Here is a 24,327-nt window from a genome sequence, read left to right on the forward strand (position 1 = left end):
AAATACTTGCTTCACGCTTTAGATGTGCAAAGACAATTGTTTCTTTTATCTTTGCAGAATTGGAGCCATCAGAAAAGACCCTCCTCTTTTTCCCTAATATGTTTGACTTGAAGGTATCCAATATTTTTGTTCAGATGGATCGTCAGATGTATAACATTTGTTTATTCTTCCAACAACTGTCTTTTGCACCTTAGACCAAAAGCTCATTCAACAAGGTCGGTGATCACATCTATTGCCTCCTCCTAAAATTCTTCTGAAGACTAGATTGATGTTGCCAGTATTGGGCTTACTTATGTACCTGTGCTAGACATAAGCTGGATATGATTTAAAGATCAAGAGCTTCCTTTTGGAGCCACTGTCTTCAAGGGTCTCCTGTTATGATTCATCCAAATGCTAAGTAGCTGTGGATTGTGACCCATATGATTTGTCGGATGGGTGGGATGTGCTTAACCATGATTCTGGATCCTGTCATCCTTGTTTTTCTGATATGACTTCCCTCCCATATCCCCGTTTCTAAGTGTGGAGGACATGTAGGGCCTTTCTACCTTTTGAGGTTGGTAGCGGGTTTCTCTACACCTTTGGGCAGTAAACTCTAAAGGAGCTTCACCTGATGATGCATTATGGGCAGGACAGAAATTTAAAGGTATTGTAGTATTAGTTTTGGCAGCTTGGATCCGACAAAGAGCTCAAGGACCCACATGTTGTATCGGACAGATGAGGAAAAAAATGTAAAGTTATTGGAAGTAATCCAAAGACAAAATAAATCACCAAAGCAGTTAAAGGACTTCAAAGCACCAGAAATACAGTCCAAAAAGTAAAACAAAGAAGTCCAACGTCCTCAAATTAAGAAGTTTAATAAAATAATAAAGCTTTCAAGTAAAAACACTGATGAAGAGTTTTTACCTAAGCTTTATTTTATTAAACTTCTTTATTTGAGGGCGTTAGACTTTTTTGTTTTATTTTTTGAAGTTATTGGAAGTACATAACTTTGTCTATGTGAGAAGTTGCCCATGTTTATCTAGTCATGTGAATAAGTAGCAAAATAACTGAAGACTTAAATTTGCTGAGTGTGTTTGCATGGTTATTGCATTTCGTTTATGGAAATCTGAATTGTTGGACAAATTGTACATTTAGATGTTACTCTTGTATTTTTAGGTTGATTTATGGCACTGGTTAGGAACTCGCTGAAAAAAGATCAATATCCTTACTTTTTAGGAGAGAAAAATCATGCAGGACATTCTACAGCTTTCTTGAAACTTGGCTGAACTTTGTCCTGAAATGTTTAATCTGTTGGTTAAGCTTTTTTTTGTTATGCTTTTGCAGCTACAACTGTCTCCTCTGATGGCTGGAAGAAGTGATGATGACAAAACAGTTAAGGCAAACTCTAATCTACCGATGCTAAAAAAGAGGATTCTGAGTGATGAAAATATACCTCAATCTGCAGTGGTGAGTCTGGGTTAACTTGGTTGGGTGGCTTACCATGTCATTTAAATTTTGGGAGGGAAGAAAAAAAAAAAAAAAAATGGAGGTCTCCGTGATAGATGCCTGATGAGTATATCCTCTTATGTTTGAAACTCCTGTGGTTATGCTTTCACTATTCTGAGACATTGGCATCGCACCTTGCTGTGGAAGAGAGCATTTAGTCCTTAAGTTCCCCTCCCCCAACACACACTTACTCAGTCACTCACTATTGGTTAGTGTTATGAGTCAGATTTGCATAATTGAAAAGTTTCTGTGCTTAATACCTGAAGTGGCAAATGCTTTTCTTCAAAGAATGGCTGCCACCGAACTAACTAGGATCAGAGGAGATTACTTGGCTATCGACCCAGAGGTCGTTTTAAGCCTAGCCATTTCAACCCAGTGTAATACCGTCCAAATACTAGTCAATACCCAAGAATGTATTTAATGATGACTGCCCATGTCCAGGGGGGTTGTGAGTGCTATCCCCGGTAAAAATTTACTTGCTCATCCACTCGTCCAGGTTCCTGTTAAACAGTGTTGAAGTGCTCTGTTTCACATGAACTGGTAGCCTGTTCCAAAGACATAGCAGTCACTGGGAGATAAGTGTCCCTCCAGCATGTTTTATTTAAGTCACAGGCCATATTTAAGTCCCTGGAATGGGTAGCCCTAGACCCATTTTATTTACGGATATGCAGTAAGTTCATTAGGTTTGGGTCATGGGTTGCTCTGTAGGCTAGGCATAAGTATCCCCAAAGAAGTCTATACGATATGGCATATAGTGACAGGGACTTTAGTTGGTCCATGTAAGGCACATGCTGGAGGCACCTTGATCTTCTTTGTTAGAAACCTCTGAGATCTCTCTAATTGCTGCAGGTGCTTAGTACGGTACATACTGAATAAGGCGTTGTACTCAATTATGGGCTGGATAAGTGCTGAGTATAAGGGTTTTATAACAACTTTTGCTCTTGAGGCACAATGGCTTTACTAATCAAGTGAGCTATGTGAAAGGCTTTTCTTAGAACGGTAGACATGTGGTGGTCGAAGTTAAGGTCGTGGTCAACCTATGATCCCAGGTCCCTTACCACTTCATGGGTACTTTAGGGTATTGTTGTTGATTTCATAATGTAAAGGGACATTGTTTGCACCAAAGAGAATGATGATGCATTTCTCTGAATTCAGTTTGAGACTGTGACTAATACACCAGTCGTCGATCTGTGTGAGACCCTTCTGGAGTATACTGACATCATTTGGGGATTCAATGCTTGCACCTAGTTTGCAGTGGTCTGCAAACTTGGTCAGCCACAACCCTTTAGTTTTGACCTTTAATTTCTGAGAAGTATATACCACACAGTAGGGGGGCCTAGCACTGACCCCTGTGGCAGCCCACTGGTAACAGATTTGCTGGTTGTGGAGTCACCCACTTTGATGGTGTGTGTCCGGTTTGTGAGCCAGTTGGCAACCCATCTTACAACAAAAGGGTTTATGTTCAGTTAGCTAAGGTTTTCAGTAATGCCTGAATGTAAGATTTATTGAAAGCCTTTGCCAAGCCGAGGTATGCTGTGTACACAGATTTACCCTTATCATGGCCTTTGTCACACTTTCATAGAAATTCACCAAATTTAACAGGCAGGATTTGCTCTTTACAAAGCCAAATTGGGTAGGATCCAGTGTTTGGAGGTTACCTATGTCTTTATTTATGAGGTCCATAATGATGCCTTCCATGGCCTTACTGAGGAGGCTGGTCAGGCTTATGGGTCTTTAATTCCCCAAGTCTGTTACTAGGCCACCTTTGTGGAGGGGAATAACTGTAGCTGTTCTCCATTCCACAGGAAGAAAGCCTGTGGTTAGGCTATGATTGAAAAGGGTACTTAGTGGTGATGCTAGTTCATGTTTTGGTGATGCTAGTTCATGTTTAGCCTGCTTAGAAGACAGCCTGTGATGTCATCTGGTCCTATAGAGGGTGTATTCTTTGCCTGGGGCAGGACTTTGACAACCTGCTTTTCAGATATGTAAGGTGGGGAGGCATTTGGGGGAGGGTTGTTGTAAGTTAGGAGGGGATAAGGGAGTGAAATTTTCACCAAAACCGTCTGGAAGCAGGTTTGGTATCTCTGTGAGATCAGTGTGTGTGATACTGTTGGCCACCAGTTCTGCACATGCTTGGGTCCTACCCTTTAGGGTAACGTACATAGCTGTAAAAGGCCTTGTAGTTATCCTTGGCAGTGCTTGTTAGGTTTCTCTCAAAGGACCTCTTGGAGGCTTTGACAAATCTTATTTGCCTGTTACAGCTGAGGAGGGTGCTTTTCCATTTTTGGATCTTTGTCTTTGTTTTCTTGGACAGCAACTTTTTGCATTTATTGTAGAGTTTGTTGATGCTGGAAGTCCACCATGACAGCTTCATTTTACTTGGGGCTTTGGCTTTGATTCTGTCTGGTACAGCCAGGTTTATACACTTAATGCAAGTTGATTGTACAGGGCTTTAGTGTAAGCTTTGGCGTAGTTACCACTTTAAGCTTGGGGTAGGGTTTGGAATGCATTTTTACCTTCATCTAGGATGGTATAGTTTGCCTTGAAGTTTTTTAAGTCTGGCTTCACTCTTTGTGAGTTCTGGTGTCAGTTCAAAGGTGATGGATTTGTGGTCAGTTTTAACTAATGAGGGTCTAACAGTTGCAGCAGTGAACCTGTTTGGCATGTTGGTGAGGAACAGATCTAGAATGTTTGTTCCTCTTGTTGGGGTATGGACAATTTGCTCCAGGGCATTTGAATTCACAAAGTCAAGGAACTTTTGTGCTGGTGAGTTAAGGCTAGAGTAGGTTTCCCAGTTGATGGTGGGATAATTGAAATCCCCCATAACCAGTGTGTTTGGTAACATTTGGATTGTCTTCAGTTTGGTTAAGTAGACTTTGTGGCTGTCGTGACCCATTGGGGGGGGCTATAACAGGCTAGGACTTGAATGGGGGTCTTGCACACACCATAACCTGAACCTGGAGCAACTCCATGGAGTTGTCCAGCCTAACTAAAAGGGAAGTGAATTTATCAGTAATGTAGATTGAGACTGCCTCCTTTGTTTTTCACATGTTCATTTTACAGTCTAAAGGTGTGGAAGTCATTATAGCCTTGCAGGGCCGAGGTACTCTCCGAGGCCTTAAACCAGGTTTCTTTGACTGCGCAGACATCTACATCTTCTATTGAAAGACGTACTTCCACACTAACCTTAATTTTAGCTCCTTATAGAAGACCACAATATGAAGCACTATTTTATGTACCAGGAATTCAACTTTACTTTCCACAGAATTTTGAGAGGTAAACATATGGCCCACCCTACCACCTTGATTATGGCAGAATTTGAAAAATCCTCTACTGGAATTGATGAGAGGAACCCAAGCACAAACCTAGATCTCTGTGCGGAAGCATTGTGAGAAGACTACAGGACTGAAGGGTTTATATTGGAAGTTTTGCAAAGGGAATACCTTTTTTTCTGTGCAACAAGAACTATCCTCCCTACCTGGGTTTAGCACATATCTTGCTTTCAGACCCTTGGTTAACTGAGAGCTTTTTTTGTATTTTTCAGAAACGCCATCATCCCAGATCACATCACATCACTTTACCATAACTTGGCTTGCAGATGCTAGAGATCTACATCACCCTTAACAAATCCTAGAGATTTCCATCAGCCTTAACAAATCCAACTGTTGCATCTTAATTTAAAAAAGGTGTTAAAAATAATCACTTGATATGTAGGCACACATGCATCAGCAGAAATGAAAATTAACCATAATGTTTTTTCATTCATTATACATTGCATATGTTTTTTCTTTCTTTATTAGAAATGTACAGTCCAATATTATATATATTGTGCAATTCCATCTTTCTATAAACTTCACTTCTTCTCCAGAACATTATTCTGCATATAGTGTTCCCGCAACTTCAGTTTGTGTGTAATTTGCTCATTTTCTTTTCTAATGGTCTCACTTACAGTTCTTTTATTTAACTGTATTAAATGGTTCAATTACAGTTGGTCTAGATTCTAATTTCCATTTTCTAGTAATTGTGTATTTTTTTTTTCTGGAAGCCAATAGTATTACTCTTAAGGCCTTAATATGTCTAAACAACTAGGGTCATGTAACCAGCTCAAAAGAATAATTTCCTTAGTTACTGTAGTTTGTTCTCCAATATTTCTGACAGAGTGATTTCAGAATCAGTGTTCCCATTTACCTCTCTCCATCTCTCTCTCTCCCCCATCACATCTTCAGCATTTGCTATTTACCTGAGGAAGATTTCTTTGTAGTTTACTCATGGTAAAAAAAAAAAACTTTGTAAAGACTTCCAAGCAAAAATCTTAAACCTTCTGGACTTTGTTGTATACTTGGGAGCTATACATACGTCCTCCCATTCTTCACTTGTAAATAGCTTTTCCAGTTTCTTCACAATCTTTTCTAAACTCCTCTGATTGATTTTGACAGCTACCATGCAATATTTTACATGCTGTACCAACTGCCCTTTTTAATAGCAGCTTCTGTTATAGACTCCACTAAAAACTCTACTGGAGCTGGTCTTTCTTTTAGGACTCCCTGTATCCCTTTCTCTTTGCTTATACTCTTATATCAGTCCCTGTTGGGAAAGGCCATCATTAGTGCAAACATCTGCTAGGCCTCATCCATTCTCTTGCCTTTCCCTCATTAATTTGCTCCCAGTACATTGGTTCCTTTCCCAATTTTCTCTAGTAAATTCCAGCCCTATCTTGCCTGTTTTCTGTACCCCTACTTGCAGTCATCCCTATTGGCAAAATCTCCTTTCTCTATTCAGTGTCGACTTAGTTCTTAGAGTACTTTCTGCAGCTTTATTGAGTATAAAAGCCTGTATGATGGTTATGGTTGTTCTCGTGAGGATTTGCATACAAAATCCTGTTATGTCCGTATGTCTAGATACCCATGCCCCTGTTTCGTCATCATCCTGTTTTACATTTATAACGCTTTGCTTTTGTTATGTATATGACCCTTAACTGAATATCTGTAAAATATCCATGCAAATCAGGTAATCCTAAACTATCTTGTTCTATGAAAATGATCAGCTTATCCACTCAGCTCTCACCTTTTTCCCCTACCGAATAAATTCCTTCAGTTCTCCATTAATTGTCCACAATGTCTTTTCCTGGTTGATAAAAAAAATATAATAAATAACACAATGCTGAGCAAAAATGACCTTTATAACAGACACAAAGCTTTCAGGTATTCACCCTTTCTCAATGCTTTAACATAGGTTCATTTAAAAGCAACATTTATATAGGAGCCATAAACCACATAACACACAGCCCAAATATCATATGATAGAATTAACTTAATATAATACAATACATTAGTCTAAAAATCAATACATAACATTATGTTAATATATTAGTTAAAAAATGGTCAAAATGTACAAATTTACATTCAAAGTCTTACTTTAACTTTGTGCGCTGTATTTTAGTCGACAGGTTTTAAAGAAACAGCAGAATTCAAACCTGGTTGTTGATCTGCTGAAAATCTAATGATCCATTCAAACTCTCTAACCTCTAATAAATTTCCAATATCACCTCTTCTAGTAGATAGTGTAACAACATCAATTACTCTAAACTTAAATCTGTGACCTAAACCATGTGTACTAATGTGCTTAAATAGTGCATTATTTCCACAAGCCCTTCTAATCTCAGACTTGTGTTCTGTTATGCGTTCTTTTAATCTCCTAGTAGTTTTTCCAATATAAAATGAACAGCAAGCTGTGCAGGTTGCTAAATAGACCACATTATTTGTATTACATGTGGCCGAGATATCAGATATAAATTCCTTATGTGTTATTGGATGCAAGAATTTACTATTATCAGATACCCCACATAAAATGTCATCACAACAACTGCAATTACCACATATAGAGGTACCTTTCTTCCTTAAAACACAAGCAGAATCAACTTCTGTTCTAAAATCTTTATAACATAGCATGCTCTTTATTGTCTTCATATTTTTATAAGCAAACTTAGGTTTATCATCCAAAATTGCCCTAATTTCATTGGATGCCATTAATACTGTCCAATATTTACTAATAATATTCCTTACTGATCTTGTCCTAGTATTATATGAAGTTATATATCTAAGCTTCCCATCCCTACTGGCTTCACTAGGATTACTACTTTTATATTCACCATTAGACAAAAATATAGGTTTAAAGGTAGTCGACCTATTTGTTATTACTTTGGTCTTGATATCAACCAGAATTCCAGGATCATATCCACTATCTAAAAATTCTTGATATGCCTCATCTAACTGTTTCAAAAACCGTAAGTCATCTGTATTAAGTCTACTAACCTACCTAGTTGTGCCATAACAATGCTTTTAAAAACATGAGGGGCATGCATACTAGACCCATGCAGATATCTCCCTGCATTAACTTCTTTTCTATAAACACTAATAGTCCAGCAAAACAGATGAAAATAGTCTGAAGATAGTGGAAAGTTGTTTAAATCTTTCTGCCTTTATTTTAGAGGCTGCATATTTCAGTTTGATGCGTAAAGGACTTGGGTTTATACCCACAGCAAGTGACAATATAGTGACTGCATTAGTAGATCTTAAACAGTTTTCTAGAAATGTAAGTTTAAAATTATTGTTTAAAAATACTGGTTCTACACAATTGAGTTGCAAAAGACGTAGTACCTTTATTCCTGTTTATGTTCCTGTTATCACTGCGTTTCATGATTTATGTGAGAAAGATTTAAGACGTTTGTATTCTGAGACTGATAGAAAGAATTATAATTTGTCTTATCCTGAGTTTGTAGCTCTAAAAGAGATGCAGGGAAATCCAAATATAGTTATTAAACAGGCAGACAAGGGGGGTGCCACTGTGGTAATGGATAGGGCTAATTACTTTTCCTCTGTCTCAAAATTATCATTAGATACTTCGGTATTTAAAGTTATAACACATTCAAATGTTAAGAAATGTGTTAGTAATGTTAACATGTTTATTTATGACTTGCAGTTATCTGGAGACATAGATTTAGATTTATTTCATTATTTTACAGTTACATGTCCAACTATACCACAGTTATATGGCATACCGAAAATCCATAAATCTTGGCATGATCCACCTATGCACCCGATAGTTTCAGGAAATGGTTGGATAACGGAGCCTATTTCTGTCTATTTACAGAAGCAATTGTATCCATTTTTAATTTCTTGTGAAACTGTGCTGAAAGATGCAATAGATTTTCTTTTAAAATTAAAGCAATGGTATACAGCTTTAGATGATGTGAATATAAATAAGGATGTAATTTTTGTTACGCTTGACATTACTTCTTTATTCATCGTAATTCCTAATGAATATGGTATCAACTCCATACGTGAATTTTTGGTACATTCTTCGTCATTTACAGCCAGGCATATTGAGAACATTTGTTCTCTACTAGATTTGGTGTTACATAATAATATCTTTTTATTTAATAAACAGCTTTATCTACAGCCTTCCGGTGTAGCCATGGGCACACCGGTAGCAAATACATATGCAAATTTGGTTTTATATCAGTGGGAAAGAATTTTAAAATCCTAATGTGTGTTTTTACCAACGATTTGTAGATGACTGTTTTTTGATCTGGAAGGGGTCCTCTAGAGATTTACATGAATATTTATGCTATTTGAATAATACAACTAGTTTTTTTTAAATTTAAAATGGATTTTTCCAATAGTTTGATAAATTTTTTGGATGTTAGCATAGATTATTGTGATGGTATAATAAATACAAGTGTTTATAGAAAAGAAGTTAATGCAGGGAGATATCTGCATGCCCCTCATGTTTTTAAAAGCATTGTTATGGCACAACTAGGTAGGATTAGTAGACTTAATACAGATGACTTACGGTGTTTGAAACGGTTAGATGAGGCATATCAAGAATTTTTAGATAGTGGATATGATCCTGAAATTCTGGTTGATATTAAGACCAAAGTAATAACAAATAGGTTGACTACCTTTAAACCTATATTTTTGTCTAATGGTGAATATAAAAGTAGTAATCCTAGTGATGCCAGTAGGGATGGGAAGCTTAGATATATAACTTCATATAATACTAGGACAAGATCAGTAAGGAATATTATTAGTAAATATTGGACAGTATTAATGGCATCCAATGAAATTAGGGCAATTTTGGATGATAAACCTAAGTTTGCTTATAAAAATATGAAGACAATAAAGAGCATGCTATGTTATAAAGATTTTAGAACATAAGTTGATTCTGCTTGTGTTTTAAGGAAGAAAGGTACCTCTATATGTGGTAATTGCAGTTGTGATGACATTTTATGTGGGGTATCTGATAATAGTAAATTCTTGCATCCAATAACACAAAAGAAATTTATATTTGATATTTCCGCCACATGTAATACAAATAATGTGGTCTATTTAGCAACCTGCACAGCTTGCTGTTCATTTTATATTGGAAAAACTACTAGGAGATTAAAAGAACGCATAATAGAACACAAGTCTGAGATTAGAAGGGCTTGTGGAAATAATGCACTATTTAAGCACATTAGTACATATGGTTTAGGTCATAGATTTAAGTTTAGAGTAATTGATGCTGTTACACTATCTACTAGAGGAGGAGATATTGGAAATTTATTAGAGGTTAGAGAGTTTGAATGAATCATTAGATTTTCAGCAGATCAACAACCAGGTTTGAATTCTGCTGTTTCTTTAAAACCTGTCTTGACTAAAATACAGCGCACAAAGTTAAAGTAAGACTTTGAATGTAAATTTGTACATTTTGACCATTTTTTAACTAATATATTAACATAATTTTATGTATTACTGTTATGTATTGATTTTTAGACTAATGTATTGTATTATATTAAGTTAATTCTATCACATGATATTTGGGCTGTGTCTCATGTGGTTTATGGCTCCTATATAAATGTTGTTTTTAAATGAACCTATGTTAAAGCATTGAGAAAGGGTGAAATACCTGAAAGCTTTGTGTCTGTTATAAAGGTCGTTTTTGCTCAGCGTTGTTATTTATTGGATTTATCTTTACAGCGGTGCGTGTAGAATGATAAAAAAAATATGCCTGACCTGTATATAAAACTAAAGGTACTAAAATTTTTTACTGCTTACTATCCATAGCAGCTTCCAGTTTTTGTATTATCTTTAATCTCTTTCCATATATTCTCAGCTGCATAACAGAATCCCTTTTAATTCATAATCCTAAATACTTCATCTTGTGTTCCTGTAAATGGTGTATTGATGAGCCAATTCATGTGTGGGTGTATAATTTACCACTGTAGCATTTGCTTTATATTCATTAATTTTATATCCTGAAAAGACTAGAAAGCGTTTCAAAATATTCCACAACACAGAAATGTCCTTTTCTGGATTTATCACGAACAAAATAACGTGCAAATGAAGCCAACTTTTTTTTACCATACCAATTATATCCCTTAATCCTGGAGTTCCTTATTTTCTTTGCCAGTGGCTCTAAATATAAAGGGGAAAGAGCACAGCCCTGCATGGTTTCTCTGTTCAAATGCAGCTTGTAAGAGAGGAACCCCTCCCACCTTAATTCTTCTCTCCAATTCTTCATATATCCTCCTAACTAACCCTATTGTATCGGGGAATGCATATGTGTTCACTGCTCAACTCATAAAAACCCAGCTTACTCTGTTGAATGTGTTCTTAGTCTGTTTCCCCTTAGATCATTATTGTTGTATTAATGTTGTCAAATGCTTGCCTCTTCACAAAACCACAATAATCCATATCTACCAGTTTTCACCTTTGCCGTTCTTTTAGCTAGTATAGACATAAACACTTTTTATCTGATGTCTCTCACCCAGCTTAAACCTATGGGTTATCAGATCTGATTCTGATCAGAAGCCTTCCTTTTTCAGACACTTCAGCCCAAGAGCTTCACCTCCCCTTCCCATTAATACACTGGTCTCCCCTATCTTTATCAGGTCTCATTTACCATCTTTGGAGAGTACATTTTGAGCTGTGAGCTTTGGTCTGTGTCCTTTGTGGTGGTAGATTTAGCAACTTGTTTTACCTCTACCCTGATAGTATGTGGTGTAGTAATAGTTCTGACAGTATTTTTGTCTTTCGTCTAAGTGGGTAGTGCGTTGGTTGATTAGGTCGGTCTCTCTGTCCAGGTGTTCCTACTTTTTTTTTTCTTGTTCCTTCCATTGTTCCAAAAAAAAAAAAAAAAAAAAAAAAAAACGGTAGCAGATTTTATAAGTGTGGTGTTTTGTTATGTTACAGGTATATAGGCTAGTTAGGTACCTAGGTAATTATGGTGTCTGGTGATCTGAGGTTGTTGTTTTTCACTGGGTCTTCAACCTATGGGAATCTGATCCGGCATGGATCCGTCTTGGCTGTGTACTCCAGCACTGGAGTTGAAATCCGAACTCCTCCCCTACCCATAATGCCCCGCTCTCTCTCCTTCAGATCTTGATTGCCGCTCTTTTTGAACAGCACGGATCACCGTGTTCTGAGCTCCTCCAAGACTGCTTGAGTTTTTCCTATCCAAGTAGGTTTTTTGGCTTATTTCTTCCAGTTGTTTCCTGCCCTTTCTCTTCCTGTTAGCATTGGTGTGTTTTTTGGTTTTCGGGGTAGGTTGGGATGGGCTGTTTTGTTCTTCCTTTTCTCTTCTCCTTTCTTGTGGTGAGTGTCTTTTTGGTTGTACCCATGGCTGATCTTCCAAAGCCAGCTGGGTTCAAGAAATGTACTGAGTGCAGGCATAAGATTCCTCTGTCTGATGTCCATACTCTGTGCGTGGTCTGCTTTGGGTGGCCCACCTAGATTCCTCCTGTTCAATTTGCATGGGTTTTAAACAGTGCACGCTTATTGACAGGAGGAACAAGCTGATTTTGAAGGGCCTTTTCGCTCCTTCCTCAGAGGCTACCCCTTCTCTCCCCTCCACTTTTGGGATTCAAACTCTTGCCCTAGAAGTCTGGGGATGGGGACCGGGCCAGGCACAAGGAGCAGAATCTACTTAGGAAGTGGTCTCCTGACCTGTCTTCCTCTGCAGAGCCTCCCACAAAGTCTAGGCTCGTTGTGGTTCAGGGTTCTCCTCTGCTCCTTTTTGCCCCATTTCTCCCTGGAGCCGGAACGTTTCTGAGCCAAGTCTCCTGCCTCTGCCTCTCCTTGGTGCCATTCCAGGCCGGGATCGGTGGATTCCTCTGCCCTGTCCACTTGGAACCTGTCTGAAGCCAAGGTAGACAGGATGATATTTCTCTGGGCTCAGGTATAGCTTGGGGTCTTGCCTGCTCTGTCCCCCTATGGAGCTGTGAGCACGCAACCTGTCTTTGTACTGATTTCTCCTTCTCTGATCTGACCTTTGGCTTTGGAGTTCTTGGGTCTGAGGTTTCCTGGTATTGGCGCCGATGGTCACTTGTACCTCGGCGCTAACAGTTACCTTGAGTAGTTAAGCTCGGATGTCATTGGACATCACTGACTCTTGGAGCTATAGCTTTGGCATTGGTTCCGAAGGGTTGCTAGCTGCAAGGTTTTCAGAGCTGTCCCTTTCCCTCAGGGCTTAGGCACTGGGAAGCTCTGCTCCAGCTCCCCCTTCAGCGCTGGGGTGAAGATCTGGGAGGCCCAGACACCGACTGCTTCAGCCCTAGCTGCACTGCCTTCCAGGGTCTGCTCACCTTCAGTCTTCGAGGTGGTGGAGAGGGTCCTGTTGGCCCCTTTGAGGGCCTTAACACTTTCCTCCTTGGAGCCCACCCTTGCTGCTCCTGTTTTTGGGCTGGAGTCATCCATCCTGAACCCCCATGGACAGCCTGTTGCCAGACCGCCCCAGGATGTTCCTCTGCAGGAACCCCTTGAAGCTTCCGAGTCCTCTCTGAAGTATTCCAGCAAGGAGGTATGTTGGAAGCATTTGTGCAAGAGGAGGCACTTAGCCCCCCCCCCCCCCCAGAATCTCTCACTGAAGATACAGATTTGGTTGAGGGTGAGGGTTACCCCTAATCACCCCCTGACAATGTCTCATTTGGAAACATCATGGAGATCCTGCATCAGAAAGGTGGGTGGTCTTCCCTTGAACCCAACCCTGACAAGTATGTATTCCTGGAAGCATTTGACACAGGGCCTTCTGCATCTTGGTTGTCCCCCTGCAGACCCTTTGGTAGATCTCATCTCCCGCAGGGCATGAAAGGCACTGGACACGGTTGATCCCATTCCTAAATGCCTGGACAGGGTACGCAGTATCACATCAGATAAGCCACATTATTCCAAGGCTTCCCTGGTCAATGCCATGGTGGTTGCGGCGGCCACCAAGAAGGAGGTGGTCAGGAGAGCTCCTTGGTCCATCCTCCAGACAGGGCATCTAGGGCAGTGGACCACTTTGGGAAGAGAGAGTATGCTTCAACCACCTTTGCTCTGCATGCACTGAACTATTTGCCACACGTTATCAGACTGCAGAGAGACCTGGTTAATGAACTCTCTGTATCTGCCCCGGGTTCCATGTCAGAAAAGATGGTTTTCTCTTCCTGACTGGCCCACCCTAACAGCCATATCGAACACGTCCACAAGGTAACTTTCTCATGTGACTGAGGGTGCCTCTAGGGTGGATGGAATGGGTGTTGCCATTAGGCAGCACGCCTAGCTCTAGCTTTATGCTTTTTCGGAACCCTTTAAAGCATCATTCACGAATTCCCCCTTGTCGGATCCACTTTGTTTGGACCTGCTGTTCGTGATGCACTTACCCAGAGCAAGAAAGATGGATAAACCTTGTCTGCTGTCATGATCTGTTTCTCTACACCACAACAGACCTATTCTACGAATTCGTGTGGGAGCAAGAAGTTGTGGTTTCGAAAATCTCCGGGCTTTTTCCCGGATGTTCAGGTTCAACCTCCCCCCAGGGGTATAGGAGGAAATGACAAACGCCGTCCATGTGGCAGATCGTGTCCAAGTAACCAAGCATCTCAAAATTTGTTCTCGGGCAGACCCTTTCAGCAATCCTGAGGGATTGCTTCACTGCTCTACTCTGGAGATAGTCAGGAGGCATCTCTCTCTGCACTCAACAGCCTGGGAGTCCATCGCAAACGATTGTTAGGTGCTTTAAATTATATTCAGAGGTTATTCCATTCCATTTCTTCATCCTCCCACTCTGAAGAGAAACCTCCCAAATGTTCCACCTGGTCAGCGGGAGGCGGCAGCCTTAGAAATCGCCAGGCTGCTGGAAAAGAGTCATGCAGCCTGTCCCCTTAGACCAGGCTGGATTAGGCATTTATTCGAGGTTCTTTTTGATGCCAAAGAAAACTGAGGTCTTCACACCCTTTCTGGATCTTACTACCCTGAACCTGTCCATTGCCAAAACAAAGTTTTGGATGGTCACTCTACAAGCCCTTTTGCCCTTTCTGTAGAGCAATGACTGGATGTACTCAGTGTACCTTCAGGATGTGTACTATCATGTAAAAATGAACAGGCGTTCCAGAAGGTTTCTTCACTTCTGGTTGGGAGCCAGTCACTTCCAATTCAGAGTACTCCCCTTTGGACTCACCACAGCCCCCTGGGTGTTTACCAAAGTGATGGTGGTAGTGGCGGCTCACTTGAGACTGCAGGGATTCCAGGACTTTCCTTACCTGGGCAATTGGCTCTTCTCTGCTCCCACCAGGCATCGACTTCTTCAAGCCAGGGATTACCTCCTCTTCCTAACAACTTCCTGGGCATTATGATCAATCTGCCCCAATTGAACTTGGAACCTTACTACCAAAAGAAGAAACACCACAGTGTATCCAACTGCCCAAATAAATCCTGGAAGCACGATGAGTTAACGTACTGTTTATTGCAAAAAACAAAAAATCGCATAAAGCGCTTTTCGTCAGGCCACATAGCCCAACTTCTTCAGATAATTATACAACATAGGCTATACACTATATAGGAAGTAAAAAGTCAGCTGGTTCCTGAATCAGCAGGAATCAGCTGCTCTTAAAGTAGCAACCACCTTTATTCATTACCTAAAGTATATAGCTTAAACAGTTCTCATCTAACACATTGTTTTAAAGCAATATTTTAAAATATTTTAAAATAATAGATAAATGGTGTAAAAGATCAGTGTAAAAAATCTAAAACCAATAATTGTCTATTATGAAATGTTAATGCAATTAAAATTAACAGTGTATGTGTGTATTTATATTTGTTTTGTGTTCGAGTATAATAAACCTTAAAAGCATGTAAATAAAAACATGTAAGTGAAAAACAGCAAAACCTGACTTAAAAAGCTGAAAGTCAAATACACTCTAAGACAATAGTATGCATAGACCATTTTAAACACAGCATAAAGGTCAACACCCAACCAAATTTTTAAGTTGTAGAATGCACTTAATTGAATACATTTTGTTGATGCCCGGAGGGTAACATGCAAAGGTACGTAATTGTCAACTCAATTCTAATTTCTCTAAGAGCAAGGAAAGAGGCCCTCCTCTAGGGTCATAGGTAATACAGTCTATACCTCTAAAAGTAAAACCATGGGTGGGTGCTTTCATAATGTGCCTGGCCAATGCGTTCTCTGATTTGTTAGACCTAATAGCGTATGTGTGTTCATAGACCCTGTCCCTAAGCCTTCTGTCAGTTTTGCCGATATAGAAGGCAGGACAGGTGTGACACTTAGCCAGGTATACCACTCCCTTGGAGTTGCAATCAAATTTGTACTTTGTGTTGTATTCAAAACCTCTTGTACTAAATTTTATTCCCTGCTCCATATATTTGTAATATGGACATGACAAACACTTGTTCATACCTGCATGGTTAAATGTAACAAAGTTTGAGTACCGAGTTTCCACTAGATTCTTTAAGTTTTTTCCTTTTCTATAAACTATTCTAGGGAAGTCAATAGGACCTCTTGGTAGATGTGTATCCATGTCTATCAAATCCCAGTTTTTCCTTAAAATATTTATAAAATCATAACTGTCTATACAATACGTAATAATAAGCCTATTTTCATTTTCATTTAGTGTCCCATCCTGTAATGTACAACTGTTTGTCTCTAAACTCTGGTTACTTGATAATATTGCTTTGTAAAAGCCCACTTCTCTCTTATTTTTCACTTCCTGACAAATTTCTTGTAGAAGTGAAATAGGATAACCTCTCTTTTTAAACATGTCCAGAAGTGTTGAGCATTCTTCAATGAACTGGTTGTCATCCGTAACCATTCGAGCTGCCCTTACAAATTGGCCCTTAACAACTGAATGTTTTTGATGGGCCGGATGGCAGCTACTATAGTGAAGAAATGCATTTGAATAAGTTTCCTTTCTATAAATCCTGGCTTTAAAACATTGATTTTTGTCTATCCTTACTTAAATCAACATCCAAGTAAGCAATTCTATCCTGTGAAAAATTATATGTTAATTTTAAGAATGTACTCTAGTGTTTAAGTAAGTTAAAAAGTTAGAAGCCTCCTGTTGGTTACCCTGGAACAGGATAAATATATCACCCAGGAACCGTATATAATATTTAATCTTACTTGTGTATGTAGTTGCACCAAAGACATGTTTATGTTCCCAGTAGGCCATTACTAAATTTGCAAATGTACTACCGCATGGAGAGCCCATCGCCACTCCTATTTTTTGTAAGTAGTATCTGTTGTTAAAAGTGATGTAATTGTTGGAAAGAACTGTGTCCACTAATTCAGTTATCAATTTTATTTCATTCTGGGGGGCTCCCATATCATGTAGTAATAAACTCACTCATTCAATTCCCTCTGTGTGGGGAATTGATGAATACAAGTTTTTCACATCTATTGTAAGAAAGTTTAAATCATCTCGATATTGTAGGTGGTTTATATTGTCCAAAAATGTCCAGGAATCTTTACAAATGTACTTTTGTTGAGCCACATATTTCTTTAAAGTGTGGTCAATAAATTTAGAGAAAACAAAAGTAATACTTGCTCTAGCATCGACCAATGGTCTTATGGGTGGATCGTCTATGCTTTTATGTATTTTTGGTACTCCACAAATAGTAGGTATCCTTGGGGCCGACATATGTAAATAATTTGCTACAGTCATATCTATCCTTGCTTCAATGAATAATTCTTCAAGAAATACCTTAACTCTTCTATAAGCTATGTTTAATTCATTCTTTGATACCTCCTCATAAGTGTCACTTTCTAAAATGGTCTGAATTCTATTGTTATAATCATCCAAATTGAAAATAACTATGCCCCCTCCTTTGTCTGGTTTCATAGTCCTGACGTGTGCTTGTTGCAGATACATAAGTGCTTGTTTTTCTTCCTTGGTGATGTTTTAGTTAAAGTTAGTAGTGTATTCATTATTCATCTTATTTATTTTGTGAAAAATATCTAACATACATATTTTTTCAAACAAAGCCACGTCTGGATGGGGATGGGGGCAAAATGTACTAGTAATATAAAATGGTGTGATAGAGGATGGTGCCTCTCCTAGTATTAAGTTTAAATTCAACTTCCTAATGAATAATTTAAGGTCAATAATAAACTCTGCTACGTTGGTTCTACATGAGGGAACAAAAGTGAAACCTTTTGCTAATAAATTAGCTAAAGTAGTATCAACATGAAAGTCAGAGTAATTAAAAAATCTTAAAGTCCCCAACGGAATTGTATACAATAGTAACAACTGGTTCTTCTAAAAGTGCATTCTCGTCGTCTGGTTTCTCCTGCTGTGTCGGTTCTGCAATGGAAAGATCTGTAGTGCCCACATTAGTACGTTCACTAGTTACTGGTGTAAATGACAGTACGTTTTCTTCGTGCCTTGCCTCAGGTTGTACCCCGAGGCAGAAACTTGAAAATCCTGATTACGAAAGCCATTTTGGCTTCTTGGACCGTAGTGAGCATTGTGAAAGTTATTACCCTGGTTAGCTGCATTAAGTCTATTGATTTGAACCCCATTTGAATTAGTCTTATACTTTTTATTGCTGCTGTTGTTGTTGTTATTACCTTTCTTTTGGGTATTTGTGTCCAGCCCTCTTCAAATTGGTCCAATTCATGCATGTCCGTGGTTCCGCCAACTCCCCCTGCTGTCGTACCCTGACTTTGGTCCCTGATGTTACCAACGTTCGTCTGGGACAAGGGAGGTGCTGGATATGCCAAGCCCTTATCATAGGCTTCCCTGTCACGGTTTAGTTTCTTGACTTTGTTGTTTTTTAATTTCTCAAGGTAATGGTCAGTAGTAGAAAACGATCTTTCATATTCATACTTATAACGAAAAAAGTCACGGTCTCTCTTTATTTCACCATCCAACCTAGTAGCTTCCTGTAATAAGTCATCTGCAGTTTTTTGGTAGTGCTTACTTATAAGTTGTAACAGTTCAATACCATGATTATTAAACATTTTTATTAAGTCCTGGTGGAATTCCGAACCTTTTACCCAGCCCGGTGCGATATTGCCAAATTTGAAGACCTTTTGGAACTATGCCATCGCTAATACATTGTTTAAAATAAGCTAGTTCCAAATGTATTTTTTTGTATTTAAGTAACTTTAAGTCTAATAGTTTAAGTTTGCCATTCAAAGTTTCAGATTGTACATTTTCAGTAATTAGCTCACCTTGTGTTCGAGCTGAAGTAGGAAGCTGAAAAGTTGGTAACTGTTCTGACCAAGAAGAAAGGTCAAAATTAAAGTTCAGGTTTGCTGCTGATCCATTGGAAGTGCGCTCTCTTTGTAAAACATGGCCTTTGCCATTGTTGTTACGTCCACATTCCAATTCTTCTTGCGGTGTGGTATAGAAAAGGAAGAATCTAGTGGAAACTCGGTACTCAAACTTTGTTGCATTTAACCATGCAGGTATGAACAAGTGTTTGTCATGCCCCTATTGTAAATATATGGAGCAGGGAATAAAATTTAGTATAAGAGGTTTTGAATACAACACTAAGTACAAATTTGATTGTAACTCCAAGGGAGTGGTATACCTGGCTAGGTGTCGCACCTGTCCTGCCTTCTATATCGGCAAAACTGACAAAAGGCTTAGGGACAGGGTCTAAGAACACACATACGCTATTAGGTCTAACAAATCAGAGAACGCATTGGCCAGGCACATTATGAAAGCACCCACCCATGGTTTTACTTTTAGGGCTATAGATTGTATTGTCTATGACCCTAGAGGAGGGCCTCTTTCCTTGCTCTTAGAGAAATTAGAATTGAGTTGGCAATTGCGTACCTTGCATGTTACCCTCCGGGCATCAACAAAATGTATTCAATTAAGTGCATTCTACAACTTAAAAATTTGGTTAAGAGTTGACCTTTATGCTGTGTTTAAAATGGTCTATGCATACTATTGTCTTGGAGTGTATTTGACTTTCAGCTTTTTAAGTCGGGTTTTGCTGTTTTTATTTACATGCTTTTAAGGTTTATTATACTCGAACACAAAACAAATATAAATACACACATACACTGTTAATTTTAATTGCATTAACATTTCATAATGGATAATTATTGGTTTTAGATTTTTTACACTGATCTTTTACACTATTTATCTATTATTTTAAAATATTATTTTAAAATATTGCTTTAAAACAATGTGTTAGATGAGAACTGTTTAAGCTATATACTTTAGGTAATGAATGAAGGTGGTTGCCACTTTAAGAGCAGCTGATTCCTGCTGATTCAGGAACCAGCTGACTTTTCACTTCCTTTTCACTTCCTTTTCACTTCCTATATAGTGTGTGGCCTGTGTTTTATAATTATCTGAAGAAGTTGGGCTATGTGGCCTGACGAAAAGCACTTTATGTGATTTTTTTTGTTTTTTGTAATAAACAGTACGTTAACTCATCATGCTTGCAGGATTTATTTGGGCAGTTGGATACACTGTGGTGCTTCTTCTTTTGGTAGTACGGATCCAGTTTGTGTTTGTGTCTGAACGTGGAACCTGTTCTAAGTGTTGGATTTTATAGGTGCTCTGTCGGATATAATACATGGCAGGGTGTTTCTACCTCCAGACAGGTTACTTTAGCTTCAACAGCATGTAAAGTCTATTCTACAGACCCCTTATCCCCCAGCAGGTATGGCCTTTTGGGTGTTGGGATCCATGGCTGCCGCAATAACCCACTACCAACTATGTGCCTACACAAGTGGATTCTGCAGTGGACCTTAGCAGTGCAGTGGTTCCTACTTGAACTTCCTCTGTAGTACCCGGTCTGGCTATCCCAGGTTTGTCAGGACTCCCTTTTGTGGTGGCTTCCATCTCTGGACTTCCTCTTGGGCCTCCCATTTGTTCTTCCTTCCCTGTTTATCACAGTGACCAAGGATGCCTCCCGGCTTGGGTTGGGGGGGTGGCATTGCATGGGACGACTGTCCAAAGCATGTGGTTCCCCTTGGAGACTAATCGGTGCTTGTGGCGTTGCAAGCCCTTCAAGCTTTTCTTCCCACCGGGATGATTGCCATCCAAACAGACAACATATCCATTGTCTGGTATATCAACGAAGGGGGAGGCAGATCTTATTCCCTTTGCCGTGAGGCCATGAGATTGTGGGAGTGGGCAATTTCTTCCAACCAGTTTCTGGTGGCAACTCACATTCTGGGGAAGTCCAACATTCTAGTGGACAGGCTCTGCAGAACCATTCTGATGCCTTATGAGTAGTCTCTGAATCCTTCAGTGGTGGACACTATCTTTCGAAAGTGGGGTCATCCTTGCTGCAATCTCTTTGCCTCTCCTTCCACTGCAAACTGCAGTGAGTTTTTTTCTCCAATTCTCCCCTTCGGGAGAGTCACCCAGAAATGCTCTGGTCCATGCTTGGTCCTCCGGTCTACTTTACGCTTATCCTCCTCTGCCTGTTATCCCCAAGTTTCTTCAGGAAGCACAACGGTTGAAGAGCAAAGTTATCTTCATTTCCCCCTTCTGGCCTCTCTAAGCTTGGTTCCTCATTCTTTGGTTTCATCTGGTGTGTCTGCCCTGGACTCTGGATCCAGTTCTGAATCTCACCTCTCGCCCGTCATGGGTTCCACATGCAGACTTAGTCAGCCTGAAGCTCTCAGCTTTGCTGCTGCAGTTCCTTTGATGGCTAGGACTCCTGGCCTCTCTTCACCAGTCAAAAAGATTTTGGTTGCAGCTCATAAGGCCTCTACTAGGAAAAGCTTCTCCAGTAAATGGAAATGTTTGTCTGTCTGGGCGTTAGAGCACAAATCGGATCCTTTTACTGCCCCAATTCCTGCCATTTTATATTTTTCTAGCCCATGTTTTCCACAACAGGGCTAGTTTTTCTGCGATTAAAGTTCAATTGGCAGCCATCTCAAATTTCCATGTGGGGGAGAATTCTGCTTCTTGGCTTTTTCTAAGCTATGCAAGACTTGTTTTGAAGGGTGCATTTCTCCTTAGGCCACCAATCAAGGACCCCACGCCTCCTTGTCATCTGACTCTGGTTGTACAGGCCCTAGTTTCTCCTCCTTTCGAACCAGCTGCCACTGTGGACTTACAGTTCTTATCTTGGAAAGCAGCCCTCTTGATGGCTATCACTCCAGCCAAGCTGGTATCAGAGTTGCAGACGTTGTCAATAAAGCATCCTTATCTTGTCTTCCATAAGGACAGAGTGACTCTTCATACCCAACCCCTCATTCTTGTGAAATGTGGCTTCGAAGTTAATATTGACCGGGTGACTAATTTGCCAGTTTTCTTCCCAAATTATCAGAATAAAGGGGAATATAAATTCCATTTACTTTGTCCACAGACAGTTTCACTTTTATTTGGATAGAACCAAAATTTTCGAGAGTCTGATTAACTTTGTTTCCTTTCCTAAGTCCTGTTTGGGAAAGCTCATTTCTAAGGTCACTCTTGCTCATTGGATTTTCAGCTGCATCTCTACGGCTTATCGTTCCAAAGGTTTGCCTCTACCTGGCCCTGTCCAGGTGCATTCTACCAGATCAGTGTCTACTTCTGCAGCCTTTTGGTCCAGGGTTCCTATTGACCACATTTGTTCGACTGCTACTTGCTCTCTTCACATGCATTTATCTCCCATTACAAATTGGACATCCTCTCCAGGAGCAGGGCTTCCTTTGGCTCTGCCTTGCTCCAGAACATCCTTTCATGAAGGCCTCCCAAGGTTATTGTAGCTGGGGACTCTGTGTCGCATAGGTTGAAGACCAAACGAAAAATAAGAACTTCAGATAAAGAAGTTATGTACTTGCCATAATGTTCCAACCGAGTTGTTGCTTTTCATTTGTCTTTAACCATCCCCCTCCTCCTTCGCCCTGCCTTTGGGCTGTGTGCTGGACTGGACAGATGCAGGCGCAAGCTTCTTCTTGGTCTGTGTTGAGTCTGGTGTATGTCTATCCCTTCAATAGTCTGGGATTACGTTCATCTGTTGTGGGTTGGTTCTGTCTTGCAGCAAACTTGATCTGAGGAGAGAGGAGGGAGAGTGGGCCATTATGGGTAAGGTGGAACTCTGATTTTTGCTCCAATGCCGGAGTATACGGCAGAGTTGGATCTGTGTCGGATCAGAGTCTCATAGGTTGAAGACAAATGAAAAGCAGTAACTCAGACGGAATGTTATAGTAAGTACATAACCTTTTTTTTGCTACGTTTTCCTAGGCTGGAAAAGAGCAACTCAGATGGAATGTTATAGTAAGTACATAACCTTTTTTTGCTATGTTTTCCTAGGCTGGAAAAGTAAAAGTAAAAAAAAAAAAAAAAATGGTATTTTAAGAAATGTGTAGCTTGTGGGCACAATGAACCAGGTCAGGATGCCCATGATGGAGTCTACTGCCATGGTGCAGCACACTTGGACTGCTTTTGTGCATGGCTTTCTGGACCAAAGTGTCTAATGAGCACCAAGTGAAGTTGCTCCTTAAGAGCTAGCTACCACTTATCAGCAGCTGCTGCTACTGCTTCCCCTCCCTCCTGCAAGAAGTCTGAGAAGAGGGATAGGGATCAACTTAGGGACAAGGATTTGAAGTCCATTGCTTAGGACAGAGAAGACCACAAGTGGTGGTCTGCATCTTCGGCATCTGATTAACTGGAGCTGAAAGCTCACCAAACTTGGGCGCCTCCATTGTCTACTGTACTGGTGTCAACCCTTCCCGGTTGGATCAAATTTCTTTCGTTGCCAGTGTTGGAGAGACCCAAGTCTCGCATGTTCAGCATTTCCAGTCCATTTTTTGCCCAGAAAGTTGCTAGTTCGTGTTACACACACCTATTTCTCACGGATGAGTTTTCTTCTGAGTCTTCTGTTTCTCTACCCCAAATCCTGTCATTGGATTTCCAAATCTCCTTTGGTGGCCTCAGCTGTTCATTCCTTCTTATCAGCTTGGAGCATGAAACCATCACACTTGGGTAAGGCTCCTATTTTTGCTTTTCGTCTCCTGGGTCCTTTGTCTCTGGAGTTTATGATAATAAGGTTGGATCCACAGTCAAAGTTGGACTCTTCAGACACGGATCCCTTCCTTGGCATTCTTGACTCTGGCATGTTGGAGCCAAGTGTGCCTCTGGGTTGAGGGTTTGGATCTTGGGCTCTGGGCTTTTGAGTTTTCCACCCTCGTGGGGTTTCAGCATCTGAGCAGGTCGAGTCAGTGATGGGTATCTTGCTTGGATTAAGAGAGTGCCAGATCTAATCAACCAGCCTCTGCTTTTGGTGCTGTGAAGAGGATTTTGTCCTAGTCTGAGATAAGTTGGTTGGTCGTGACTGCGAATCTTCACCCTTTCCCTGTATCTGGGCATGCATATATGTGGCAGCTTGCTCCGGGAAAACCCACACCATCTGACCCCCAGACTTTCTTACTTTCAGGGCCCAGTGTCTCTTCTGGATCTTTCCTAGACTCTCTCTTGTCAACAAAAGGACACAGTAAGAGTTGATCCAAACAGAAGCATATGGATTTTTTTGAGGAATCCCTCGCAGAGGGCAGTGATCTTGATGAAGGGGAGGTCTCCTTCAGATCCGCCTGCAATGACCTTTCCTTTGGCAATCTTTTGGG

General features: G+C 40.1%; 1 protein-coding gene across 3 annotated transcripts in view; it reads left to right on the forward strand.

The window, feature by feature from the left end:
* Nucleotides 1-24,327, forward strand: part of KIFC1 (kinesin family member C1) — a gene marked incomplete in the record, with an annotated part of 1,304,428 nt that overhangs the window by 312,510 nt on the left and 967,591 nt on the right. For all 3 annotated transcript variants that reach the window (XM_044083556.1, XM_044083558.1, XM_044083557.1), the window contains 1 exon segment: nucleotides 1,324-1,446. In XM_044083556.1, coding sequence (XP_043939491.1) covers nucleotides 1,324-1,446 — 123 coding nt within the window.

This window comes from Protopterus annectens, chromosome 9.part0 (genome assembly GCF_019279795.1).
Source record: "Protopterus annectens isolate FY-2018-M chromosome 9.part0, PAN1.0, whole genome shotgun sequence".
In the NCBI taxonomy this organism is placed as follows: domain Eukaryota; kingdom Metazoa; phylum Chordata; order Ceratodontiformes; family Protopteridae; genus Protopterus; species Protopterus annectens.